The 12889-nt window shown below is 53.7% G+C and overlaps 1 protein-coding gene across 1 annotated transcript; it reads right to left on the reverse strand.

The window, feature by feature from the left end:
* Positions 1-3193: 3193 nt before the first annotated feature.
* On the reverse strand, positions 3194-11282 carry BIRC5 (baculoviral IAP repeat containing 5). Its single transcript, NM_214141.2, is given in 4 exon segments — positions 3194-4360; positions 8740-8857; positions 10399-10508; positions 11084-11282. Coding segments are annotated over 4 exon segments (429 nt in total). The 5' UTR covers positions 11195-11282; the 3' UTR covers positions 3194-4270.
* Positions 11283-12889: the final 1607 nt, after the last annotated feature.

Below are 12889 nucleotides of genomic sequence, written 5' to 3' on the forward strand. Positions count from 1 at the left end.
CCAAACACTTATTAGCTGTAAGATCTTGCATGAGTCTCCGTTTCTGCGCCCTCACAATGCAGATACGATCACACTAGGCTGGAGTTCTCCTGTGGCGTAGCAGGTTAAGGACTGCAGCGACTCATGTCACTGCTCTGGCATGAGTTCGATCCCTGGCCCAGGAATTTTCACAGGCCGCAAGCATGGCCAAAAGTGAATAAAGTATATGAGAGGATAGAAATAGGATATACACAAATACGCCAAAAAAAAAAAAAAAAAAAAAAAAAATCATGTCAGGAGTTCCCTTTGTGGCGCAGCAGAAACGAATCCAACTAGTATCCATGAGGATGCAGGTTCCATCCCTGGCCTCGCTCAGTGGGTCAGGAATCTGGTGTTGCCAGGCGCTGTGGTATAGGTCACAGATGTGGCTTGGACCCTCCGTTGCTGTGGCGTAGGCGTAGGCGGGCAGCTCCAGTAGCTCTGATTTGACCCCTAGCCTGGGAACTCCCGTATGCCACGGGTGCTGCCCTAAGAAAAGAATAAAAAAATCATGGCAGACTTGACTGGCAATTGTCGAGCTATTGTTCCATTTTAACGGAGCACAACCTGTAAAGACTGGTCAAGGGGGTGCCAACCTGCAGGCAGACTGGCTGGTGCCCCATCTGTCACGGCATCGGAGCAGAGCTGCAGATCCCACCCCCCAAGGCTGCCTGCGGGCTCCGACCTCAGCACAGCCGATACCCCGACCACCGGTTACAACCCTCCTAGACTCCCAATGACAGGGAGACCCTGAGGGCAGACACATCCTTGAAAGTTAAGGCTGTTGCCCTTAGCAAGGGCCTCAGGGCTTCATTAATGGGTGTCTTAAGCTTTCTGACGCTGGCAGCCATTAAGGTCCAGCAGTAAATATGGTCTCTAGAGGGTAAGTTTCTGGAGAGGAAAGGTGGGCTGAGGGTCAGGCCAGCTTAGCCTTGCTCCACAGCAAAGCCTGACGAAGCCAAGAACTACATACAGCGCTGCACATCCTGCAAAGGGACTGAGGCGAAAACACCTTCCTCAGCTTCTCTAAGAAGCCCGCTGCTAAGGACCAGTTATGAAAGTTAAGTATCCATTTACAGACTGGCACAAATATCAGAAATGAGCAGCTGGGGAGTTCCCGTCGTGGCACAGTGGTTAATGAATCCGACTAGGAACCATGAGGTTGCGGGTTCGGTCCCTGCCCTTGCTCAGTGGGTTAAGGATCCGGCGTTGCCGTGAGCTGTGGTGTAGGTTGCAGACACGGTTCGGATCCTGCGTTGCTATGGCTCTGGCGTAGGCCGGTGGCTTCAGCTCCGATGAGACCCCTAGCCTGGGAACCTCCATATGCCGCGGGATCGACCAAAGAAATAGCAAAAAAAAAAAAAAAAAAAAAGAAAAGAAAAAAGCAGCTGAGATGACCATGAAGGCTGGAGTGCTTTTTTCGCCATAACAAAAACCACTGCAATATTCTCCAAGCTTAGAGGAAAAATGCCTTTCACTCGCTGACTGAGACGGGGCAGAAAAACCTAAGTCGGGGATGCAGTTTCGCAGCTGGCTTGTACAGGGGATGAGTCCAGACGACAGAAACAAAAGGCTCTAGGCTCAGTGGCTCTTGAAGAGGAGCCAGCGCTGGCTCTGCCTCTGCAAGGACTCCGCCCTGCCAACCTCCTGCCAACCTCGGAGTGGGAAGGACCTGCTGGCAGGCTAAGAAGAGACCACCATAGAAAGCTGACACTTAAACACCCGGCAGGGTGTGCGCACAGTGTTTGAAATGAAATGGTTTCATACTCCCCAGCAACTGCCACGATGACCCCAGAGGTTTCCAGGAGGACAGTGACAATCCACCCAGAAGTTTAACTTCATGAAGGAGGGCGAGATGAAACCCACCATCCTAACATCAGGCCCAGACCCGCGTGAGCTGGCCCCGTGGAGGAGAGCGGGGTACCAGTGGGGAGCGAGCTGACGCTATGGAAAAAGTGACACAGGTGAGGACAAGGGAGGCAGCAATGGAGACACAGCCAATCAGGGCTGACAGAGCCTCCACAGCCGCCCACCCAGACTCTCACCTCTGAGCCAAGTCATTCAGAAAGGATTCAGGCCACCACTCTGTTCTCAAGAGCAGCCGGTGTGCACCCTCCAGCTCACGACGGAGGTCTAACCATGCAGCAAGTTCATAAATGACAAGTGCTTGGAGTTCCCGCTGTGGCGCAGTGGAAACAAACCCGACTAGGATCCATGAGGACACGGGTTTAATCCCTGGCCCCACTCAGTAGGTTAGGGATCCAGTGTTGCTGTGAGCTGTGGTATAAGTCGAAGATCTGGCTCGGATCCCGAGTTGCTGTGACTGTGGTATAGGCTGGTAGCTGCAGCTTTGATTCGACTCTGAGCCTGGGAATCTCCATATGCTGAAAGTGCGGCCCTAAAAAGCAAAAACAAACAAAGACAAGTTCTGCTGGACATCCCTGCGAGCTTACTTTGTCTCCAAATCCACCTAAGGTTCACACTGGTGTCCCCAGTGACTAAGAAAGGCTGTGTGCTCACTTTTTTTTTTTTTTTTATAGTGCCGCACCTGCAGCATATGGAGGTTCCCAGACTAGGGGTGGAATTGGAGCTGTAGCCACCAGCCTACACCACAGCCACAGCAACGCCAGATCCAAGCCACGTCCCCAACCTGCACCACAGCTCATGGCAACACCAGATCCCCAAACCAGTGAGTGAGGCCCAGGATTGAACCTGTGTCCTCATGGATACCAGTCAGATTCCCTTCTGCTGAGCCACGACGGGAACTCCTGTGCTCACTTTTAATTGTAGTTAGTCCCATTCTGCTAAATAATTCGAACAAAATAAGAAAACATTGCAGAATCTTAGGAGGGGCTGGGGCCTTTGTCTCAATCTTCTCATCACATGAAAACGACATTGCTACGATAAAAAGCCAGCTGAGGCAGGGCAGGATCTAAGACCCCGTGTTACACGTGAGGAAACTGCTGTCTGATCAGCAGACGCCAGCCCAAGCCCACAAGGGCACAGTCAGAGCCCAAGCGGGGTCCCACATGCCTCTACTGCAACTGCCCCAGCCTTCTGCTCAATCCATGCCGGGGCTGAAACTCAAACATGGCTGAATTTATGATCTTGGAGGGTTGCGAACAACATGAACAAGCTTTTTTTTTTTTAAGTTTCCCCCAAAGAGGTTTTCCAATTCACTTTTTAAATTAATTTATTCAATTACCCTCCTTTAGGAAGATTCACATTAGAAAGACAGGTGAGTTATCAGCCGCCTAATCCACATCATTAATGGGCAGTAGCTATTTGAAGACTATGAGAAATATTAAGACCAGAAACTTCCTACTTGGGTTTTTCATCCCACCCCTGCCTGCCCCGACCACAGATGACAGCTGGTCCTGAGCAGGACTCCCCAGGGAGAAGGCACGGCGCTTTGCTACCTCGAGGAAGCCACCACCAGGCCTCTGCAAAGTGCCTTGTCCGGCCTGAAGGGCCGTCTCCTCATCTACCGCAGAGAAATGCTGCAACCTTGCCATGTGCCGCTGGAGGCAAAGTACCTCCCGCTGCCCTCGAAGCAGGAGGCCGGCCCCACTCTCAAGACCTCGGTCCTTCTGCCAACCCCGCCCGCCCCTCACCACTCAGCCCCGGAAAGAGCTCTTACACAGACGAGGCCCCGAGGCGGAGCCTGGGGCTACTCCCATAGGTCCCCCTGTGCACCTGAAAGTCACAAGACGGGACAGTGAGGAACCCTCACACACACACACACACACACACACACACACACACACACACACACACAGCGCTTTCAATCCCCCTGGTGCTATGACCCCAGACCTGACGGGGTGAAAGGGAAGGCCGTGGGACCTGCGGGCGGCAGAGTGAGACAATACAGAGCACTTGGAACACGCGGTGTGCACACCGTAAACGGAGATTATTATGCAAGAGAAACTTAAAACGGGATCCCCACTGCTGTCTGTCCCGCCCACGGCGTGGAAGGGCTCTACCCCCGAGGACGGACTTCTCCCTCCCCTGCTACGTCCAGGAATCGCGAAAGCAAAAGCTGCCAAAGGAAAAAGAATCGGTCACTGTACTCAGCACCAGCGGCCCGGCAGAAGCAGCCCCCGCAGAGTCGGCGCTCTCATTTCAAAAGGCTGGTGTTCTCGTTCTCCTCTCCTCAGACACAGCCAGGTGGCCCTGGAGAAAAGCTGGCAACGCCGCGAGGGCTGTGCCTCGGAGACGACGTGTCGCTGGGGGCAAGGACGGTGGGGAGGCGTCACTCTGAGGCAGCCAGCTGCTCAATGGCACAGCGGACTTTCTTTGCAGTTTCTTCAAATTCCTTCTGCTTATTGTTGGTTTCCTTGGCCTAGAAAGAAAGACCAGACACATGAAACAGGTTCTCGGCAAGGCAGGGGAGAGAGGCCCCGCCAAGCGAGCAGACATCCTCCTTCACCTCAGCCGCCGCCCCCACCGCCGCTGCCGCCGCCATCCCGCGGTCACAGGCAACGTGACGGCAGGCTCTGCGCGCACCAAGCTCCGTCCACCTGCTCCACAGCCCTGGAGGGAGGCGCCACCGGCATCCCCCCCACGCAGGTGAGGAAGCGTGGTCCAGGGCAGCACCCGGCTCAGGGCTTCCGTGGGTCTGCGGCAGGGCCCTGCTCCTCCGCCCCGGCTACGCTGCCCCTGCGGCTCCCGCAGAGAGAGGCCAAAGCCCCCTCTTGCCCAGTTAAACAGACCCTGTCAAGCATCAGCTTCCTCCTCAAACAGAAACCATCCACCTGCAGCCGCTCTCTGCAGCTGGCTCCCAACCTTTGATTCTGCTAAGGGCTCTCTCCAGGGGGACAAGTGACAACCATGCCCAGCACAGCCAGAACCTCATTCCCTAATTTTCATTCTCGAGTCCTCTGCCACATTAAAAAACAATAGACTTTCATTTGCCTAGATTTGTTTTCTAATAAGAAAAACAACAGGGGCAACTTTTGTTCACAGATGGCAGTAGTGATGCAGCAGGAACCCAGAGCACCCGGTGTGCTTCCGGGTCAGACCCCCAAGCCCTGGCTCAACCTTGGCACAAACCTGCCTGGCCTCCTGGCCCAGGCGGCTGCCTGACCAGTGCTCCTGTCAAACTGGCCAGCAGCATCTCACACTTGAATGAAAGGTCTCAGGAGTACCTGCTGTGGCACACTGGGTTAAGAATCCGTCTGCAGGAGTTCCTGTCATGGCTGAGTGGTTACTGAATCCGACTAGGAACCATGACGTTGTGGGTTTGATCCCTGGCCTTGCTCAGTGGGTCAAGGATCTGGTGTTGCCGTGAGCTGTGGTTGGGTCGCAGATGCGGCTCAGATGCTGCGCTGCTGTGGCTCTGGTGTACGCCGGTGGCTGCGGCTCCGATTAGACTCCTAGCCTGGGAACCTCCATGTGCCACGGGAGTGGCCCAAGAAATGGCAAAAAGACAAAAAAAAAAAAAAAAAAATGTGGAGTCTCAGAAATTCAGTGTCACGGAGTTCCCATTGTGGCGCAGTGGTTAACGAATCCGACTAGGAACCATGAGGTTGTGGGTTCGGTCCCTGCCCTTGCTCAGTGGGTTAATGACCCGGCGTTGCCGTGAGCTGTGGTGTAGGTTGCAGACGCGGCTCGGATCCCGCGTTGCTGTGGCTCTGGCATAGGCCTGTGGCTATGGCTCCGATTCGACCCCTAGCCTGGGAACCTCCATATGCCGCGGGAGCGGCCCAAGAAATAGCAAAAAAAAAAGAAAGAAAGAAATTCAGTGTCACAGCAAACAATACTCATTCCCCGTTTTCAGTGTTTGTGACAACACGTAATAATCTCACGTGGTTCTTTTAAAAATCATCTGATAAATGTTGCCTTAAAACTGTACTGCAGTCCCATAAATGACTTAATAAATGGTTTAACATCTCAGCTTCCAAGCTTATTTCGCCCACAGGACAGATGAGGTCTGCTTGCCCGCCCACCTCTGGGCTCCACATCCGCTAGAGGACCCACCCAGGACTTCAGGGCCAAGCGGACAGACCTCTGGTTATGCCCATTGCCCACACTGGGCCCTGGCCCCAAACCTTCCTGTCCACATCCACTCACACAGGGAGGCGCACAGGGCCGGGGGGGACCTGAATTTATATCGGTGGTAAGTTATGTGAACAACCCTCACGAGCCCGCGGCGCCCCAGGGCAGCCCCGTCCACAGAACTTCCTGCAACGATGAAACATTCATTGTCTGCACCATCCAGCACAGCAGTCACAGGCCGCGTGCAGCTACTGAGCAGGCAACATGCTGCTAGTGCAACTGAGGACTAAATTCTAAATTTGATTTGATTTTCATTATAACCACCTCCTCCCAGACCACAGGGCCCACAAGCACTCAGGTTTTTGGAACCGGACTGTCACAACTGTGCTGTCTTCCCATCTGTTGCAAGACCAAAACGTCTTTGTCCTTCCTAACATTCTTCACACGGCTGCAGCCTCACTGGGCCGGCCCTCGTCTTCCTCCGTTCGCCCAGGCACAGCTTTCCATGAGTGTTCCCTAAGCACACAGCTGGTCTCTCACCTAAAACAGGTCTGGCAAACTACACCCTTTGGGGCACATCCGCTTAGCGCCTGTTCTTAGCCCAACAGCTAAAAATGATTTGTACTTTTTTTTTCTTTTCTGGCCATCTCACAGCACATGGAGTTCCCAGGCCAGGAATCAGATCTGAGCCACAGTTATGACCTACATTGCAGCTGCAGCAACGCCAGATCCTTTAACCCTCCGTGCCAGGCTGGGAGTCAAACCTCTGTCCTTACGCTTCAGAGGCACAACTGACCCCGCTGTGCCATAGTAGGAATCCGACTGCTACATTTTTATTTTACTTAGTTATTTATTTAGTCCTTTTGTCTTTTGAGGGCCACATTCACGGCATACGGAGGTTCCCAGGCTAGGGGTCTAATTGGAGCTGCAGCTGCCGGCCTCCACCACAGCCAGAGCAATGCCAGATCAGAGCTGTGTCTGCGACCTACACCACAGCTCACGGCAACGCCGGATCCTCAACTCACTGAACAAGGCCAGGGATCGAACCCACAACCTCATGGTTCCTAGTTGGATTGCTTCCGCTGTGCCACAACTGGAACTCCAATTGTTACATTTTTAAACTCTTGCGGAAGCAAATAAGCAAGCAAGCAAAGAATAATCTCTGACAGAAACTACGAGGCCCATGAAGGCTAAATACTTACCATTCGTGGCACTTCTAACCTCTAACCTCAAAGGCCTTCCTTAGCCGCCTTCCTTTTTTTATTTTTATTTTTTAAAATTTTTTGTTTTTTTGTCTTTTTGCCATTTCCTGGGCCGCTCCCTCGGCATATAGAGGTTCCCAGGCTAGGGGTCGAATCGGAGCTGTAGCCACTGGCCTACGCCACAGCCACAGCAACGCTGGATTCTTAACCCACTGAGCAAGGCCAGGAATCGAACCCGCAACCTCCTGGTTCCTACTCGGATTCGGTAACCACTGAGCCATGAGGGGAACTCCTTAGCTGCCTTCCTAAATCCAACCCTGAAGTTCCCAAGATCTCCATAACTACACAGCTTTACTGACCACTGATTTCCTCCTGCTTCCGAAACATTTTCAATTTTGTCCTTAGCGTTTATTAGACAGTTAGTTTACATTGACCTCTAAAAAGGAACATGATTTTGAGTTCCCGCTGTGGCATTGACTGGGCAGCAGCTCAGGTCACTGCTGAGGCACAGGCTGGATCCCAGTCCTGGCAGAGTGGGTTAAGGATCCAGTATTGCTACAGCTTCGGGCCGGATTTGATCCCTCTGGCTCAGGAACTTCCACATGCCACGGGTGTAGCCAAATAAAGAAAATGAAAAGGAACATGATTTTAAGCTGGACCTCAGAAACCCTGGGAGTCTATCCTCCACTGTGCAGCGAGGAGACTGCAGCCAAGGCCGGCCTGGACTCACAAAGTCTGTGAGTGTCCCCCCAAGGGCTTTGCACCAAAGAAATTAACACCCGAACACCTATTCTCCGTAGAGCTGCCAGACTCAGCACACAAAGACAGAGGATGCTCAGTTAAATCCGAACATCATACAAACAAGTAATCTTTAGGTAAATACTCGGACGAAATGTGAGCTATACACATTCCAAAAAAAATTATGCCTTGGGTACTCAAATTCAACCTTAACGGGAAGTCCTGGTTTTCTGGGTGACCCTAATTCTCTACAGCCTGGAGTGCGTGGGAGCTACCTCTCTTGGACTCACGGCTTCATTCTCCCCATAATCTTGATCGACGTCCAAGTGTCAAGGTCGCCTACAGAAACCCCTTCAAGGTCAGCAAGAGTGACGTTTCTTTCTCCCAATACGTGTAATGCCCCTTCCCCGATACGCTCTCTACTCTGTGTCCCCAAACCCTCTGTCCCCACCACTGTGAACACTCGGACAGAATCCGTAGGAAGGAGCTCCCACCCCAGCTGTCACTCAGGGCAGGAAGGTCAGCCTAGCCTCGCGTGTCCCACCAGCAGGGGTCACCACACAGCGAGGACACCTCTGCTGGGGGGGGAGGGTCTTCTCGGACTGCGCAGCCCCGAGGCCACACTGCAGGACAAACGCTCTTCTGTCCTCTTATTTCCTCACATACAAATCGGAGGGGTTTAAAAAGTGCTCATTGAGGGGAAGCGGTGTTAGCGAGGCTGGGAGCTTAGTGTTAGGATGCCGACCAGGAACTGCTCCTCGTTTGTATTCCCAGTAATACATACAATTTTGTTCTTGGCTCTTTCTTTGTCCAGTTTCAAAAATTCACTGAGGGTTAACTCTTCAAACTGCTTCTTGACAGAAAGGAAAGCACAACCGGATGAATGCTTTTTATGTTCTTCTCTAGGAAAAGCAATACATGAGCATGTCAACAGAGAAAGGTCAGGTAAAGGGAGAAAAGCAACAGTTTCTCACCAAGAGTCCCGCTCCCTCACCCACTGCTGCTCACAGCCGCACCTGGCTCTGCTTCAGGAGCAGGGTGTGAGGTCTGAAGGGGACAGAACCAGGGCTGGACCTGCCCACAGAGCTCGTCTTAGCACCTTGCTGCTCTGTGGACGCCCCCGACCCCCGCCACCTTCCTGTGGCTGATGTATTTCATCTAGAATCCCTTAGCAATTAGCAGGAAAAGTGTTACACAGTATAAATCCAAAGGCATCACATGGCAGGAGTTGCCACTGTGTGCGATGGGACTGGTGGCACCTTGGGGGCGCTGGGACACAGGTTCGATCCCTAACCTGGCACAGTGGGTTAAGGATTCGTGTTGGCAGTAGCTGCCACTTAGGTTGCAGCTGTGGCTCGGATGGGATCCCTGGCCCGGGAAGTCCATATGCTGAGGGGTGGCCAAAAAAGAAAAAAAAAAGGTATCACATGTCAAACCACTTAAAATCCTCCAGGAACTGTTTGCATGTATCTCATTCCACTGGAATTATTACCTAACCTGTAGGTTGGGGGGAAAAGGGCAGCACTGGCTTGGCTTCTCCAGTGAATTCCTCTGCCTCATACCACCATTCTCTGACCTGAGAATTATCCCTGCGTAGCAGGTGACACTCTAACCAGAACGGTCTGGAAGGACACACAGCCAGAGACCAAAAGAACAGCCAATGGGAACTACACCCCCGAAATACTACAGCACTTGGAAATTCACTCCCAAGAATACAACCAGTACTTCCCAGCAATCCCAGGTATGATCACCCTGCCACCGGGTCAGTTCTGGGTCACGAGAGCAAACACATTAGGGAAAACAACAACACTCAAAACGTGGCAGAGAGATAACTCTGGTGTTTCTCTAGGGAGAAAAGTTAAAGCTGTGGAAGCCACTGATTCCAACAGGGGACAAAACGGTGAGGGAAAAACATGGTATTACAAGAAGACAGCTACTGTGGTCTGTCTGAATATATGCACACAACTCAAACAAAAAACAAAAACAAAAATCCCAAAACTAGATGTCTTAACAAAATCCAAACAACAGTGAGTGTACCACTTTAAGGTGTGGTTTATGTGCTGTCTGGATAGCTCAATCAAGCTTTAGAGTTGCAAACTCTAAAACAGGAAAAGCACCTGCACAGCCCTAGGTCACAAGAGGATCTGCTCCAGCGCTCTGTCAACCTGAGCGGCATCAAGCCCTGCAGGAACGAGCCTTTCTTCCACATCCGCCTTGAAGGACATTTGGCCAAATCAGATACGAGTAGGCTGAAAGCACCACCAAGGCACCAGCACAGAGACGCAACCATGACCACGGCTGTTCAGGGCACAAATGAGGTTGGAAAGCCAAAGCAACTTGACTAATTCCTCAAAATTCCCGTGTTCTGGGGGAGCCCAACTCAAAACGAAAGGTCCCCACGGCGCAACCCAGAAGCCCAGCGACGCTGGCCTGGGGCACTTACATGGGGTCGTCGTCTGGCTCCCAGCCTTCCAGCTCTTTGAAGCAGAAGAAACACTGAGCCAAATCAGGCTCGTTCTCAGTGGGACAGTGGATGAAACCGGCAGCGGCCATCTGCGAGGGACAGCACCGCTCAGGCCCCGGGGCGGAAGGCGCTCCCCGCCCCCCACCCTACCCTGGGGTTCCGGAGCCCACGGAGAGACGGGAGCCCGCGGGAGGGGTCGCCCCGGGGACCCGGGAGCCCCCGAGAAGCCGGAGTCCGCGGGAGGGGTCGCCCCGGGGACCCGGGAGCCCAGAGACGGGCCGGAGCCCGCGGGAGGGGTCGCCCCGGGGACCTGGGAGCCCAGAGACGGGCCGGAGCTCGCGGGAGGGGTCGCCCCGGGGACCCGGGAGCCCCCGAGAGGCCGGAGCCCGCGGGAGGGGTCGCCCCGAGGACCCGGGAGCCCCCGAGAGGCCGGAGCCCGCGGGAGGGGTCGCCCCGGGGACCCGGGAGCCCCCGAGAGGCCGGAGCCCGCGGGCCCCGGGGACCCGGGAGCCCAGAGACGGTTCGGAGCTCGCGGGAGGGGTCGCCCCGGGGACCCGGGAGCCCCCGAGAGGCCGGAGCCCGCGGGAGGGGTCGCCTCAGGGCCGGGGGCGGAGCTCTGGGGGCGGGGTGGGCCGGGGGGCTCCCGTAGGCCGCGCAGTCTCACCCGCTCTGGTGTGCAGGCGCAGCCCTCCAAGAAGGGCCAGTTCTTAAATGTGGAGATGCGGTGGTCCTTGAGGTAGAGCTGCCAGGCCGGAGGCAACGACGGAGCACTCATCCCGCCGCCGCCGCCGCCGCCACAGAGCGGTGCTGCGATTCAAATCCGGCGGTGGGCGGCCGCTGCGGGGCATGTCGGGAGCGCGGCTGCCCGCGGCCTTCTGGGAAATACGCAGCTGGGAGGCGCGGGGCGTGTCGGGAATTGTAGTCCTCCCGCTGCGTGGTTCCACGGCTGACCGGGCACCGAGCGAACCCCGCCCTGCGCTCGGTCCTTGCCAAGCTATAGCTTTCCCTACAGCTTGCAAAGCATGGAGGGAAGAGGGGCTGAGACTGGCTGAAGTCCCCGCGATAGTTTCAAGGACTGGCCCTGCAGAGCACATATGGTTTAAGCCCTTTCATCCTGCAAACTCTCTTTATTGTTTTTGTGAATGTCCCACTCCTGGAATCCCGTAGCACCTGCTTCCCCTGCCCTTGTGCCGGCCAGATTAGAATGTGTGCCAAGGTACGTCCACCTAGAGGCCACGCGTCCTCCAGGGGAAAGATGACACTAGGTGAAGTCCAAGCTTAAATCTCCACCCTCTCTGTTCACTGGCCTCTTCTTTTATCAAGTTTTTTCAGTGAAGCTTCTTGGAAGTCCAGAAGTTGACCCTTGGAGCTTTCCGCCAGAATTCCTCCGGAGTTAGATATCCCTTCTAAGTCCTCACCCCAAACAGAGGTGGGGTGGGGGGTCAACAGAGGTGAAGCCAGTGGGTGGAAACACTGCCCACTGCCATCGTCCTCGGAGACCTGGGTGTCCCCTCAGGGAGGTGGATGGCCCAGAACAATCCACCTGGAAAATAGAAAAGAGAACCCAGGGAGCAGACACCTGTCTGTAGACTCAGCCAAGCGGGGTTGAGAGCTTTCCTGTGTACCTAATGCTGATGCTCCAGAGCTCCAGCTCTCCCAGCCTCTCCTTAAGGGGTTTTTATGGAGCTTTCACATTATTGGTTGATTAAATCACCAGCCCCTCTCCCCTCCCAGAAGATTGGGAGGGTGGGGCTGAAAGGCTTGGTCTTTCTAGCTACCAGCCCCATCCAGAAGCATCTAGGAACCTACCAAGAGCCGCCCATTAGAACAAAAGACACCCTATCTCTCTCTTCTAGAGATTCCAAAGGATTTTTACAAGCTGTGTGCCAGAATTTATCACAAAGATAAGTCTCCATTTTTATGCAAACCCTCTGGATGTTCAAAAAGTTGGCAGCAAATCCTGATGGACACTGTGATGATCAAACTAGTTTTGAGATCATAAAACATCAAGGCTAGGAGTTCCCATCGTGGCACAGCGGAAATGAATCCAACTAGGAACCATGAGGTTGTGGGTTCAATCCCTGGTCTCGCTCAGTGGGTTAAGGATCCAGCGTTGCCATGAGCTGTGGTGTAGTTCACAGACGTGGCTCGGATCCCTCGTTGCTGTGACTCTGGCATAGGCCAGCAGCTGTAGCTGATTAAACCCCTAGCCTGGGAACCTCCATATGCTGCGGGTGTAGCTCCAAAAAGCAAAAAAAAAAAAAAAAAAAAAAAAAAAAAAAAAAAAAAAAAAAATCAAGGCTAGATATTACCTTACGGCCATCTAGTCAGAACTCCTTATGAACCTGTCTCTCTTCTACTATCAGACAGACACATAGCAGCTCTCTAAAAGCAAAAAGCATGCAATGCAAAGTAATCTCACCCAGGACCTCTAAAATAATGAAACTGTTCAGTAGTTTCTATATATGCT

The sequence above is a fragment of the Sus scrofa genome, chromosome 12, assembly GCF_054392235.1.
Source record: "Sus scrofa isolate SSC_HxYL_T2T_F1_AM1 chromosome 12, Sscrofa_HxYL_maternal_Yorkshire_Landrace_v2.0, whole genome shotgun sequence".
NCBI lineage: Eukaryota > Metazoa > Chordata > Mammalia > Artiodactyla > Suidae > Sus > Sus scrofa.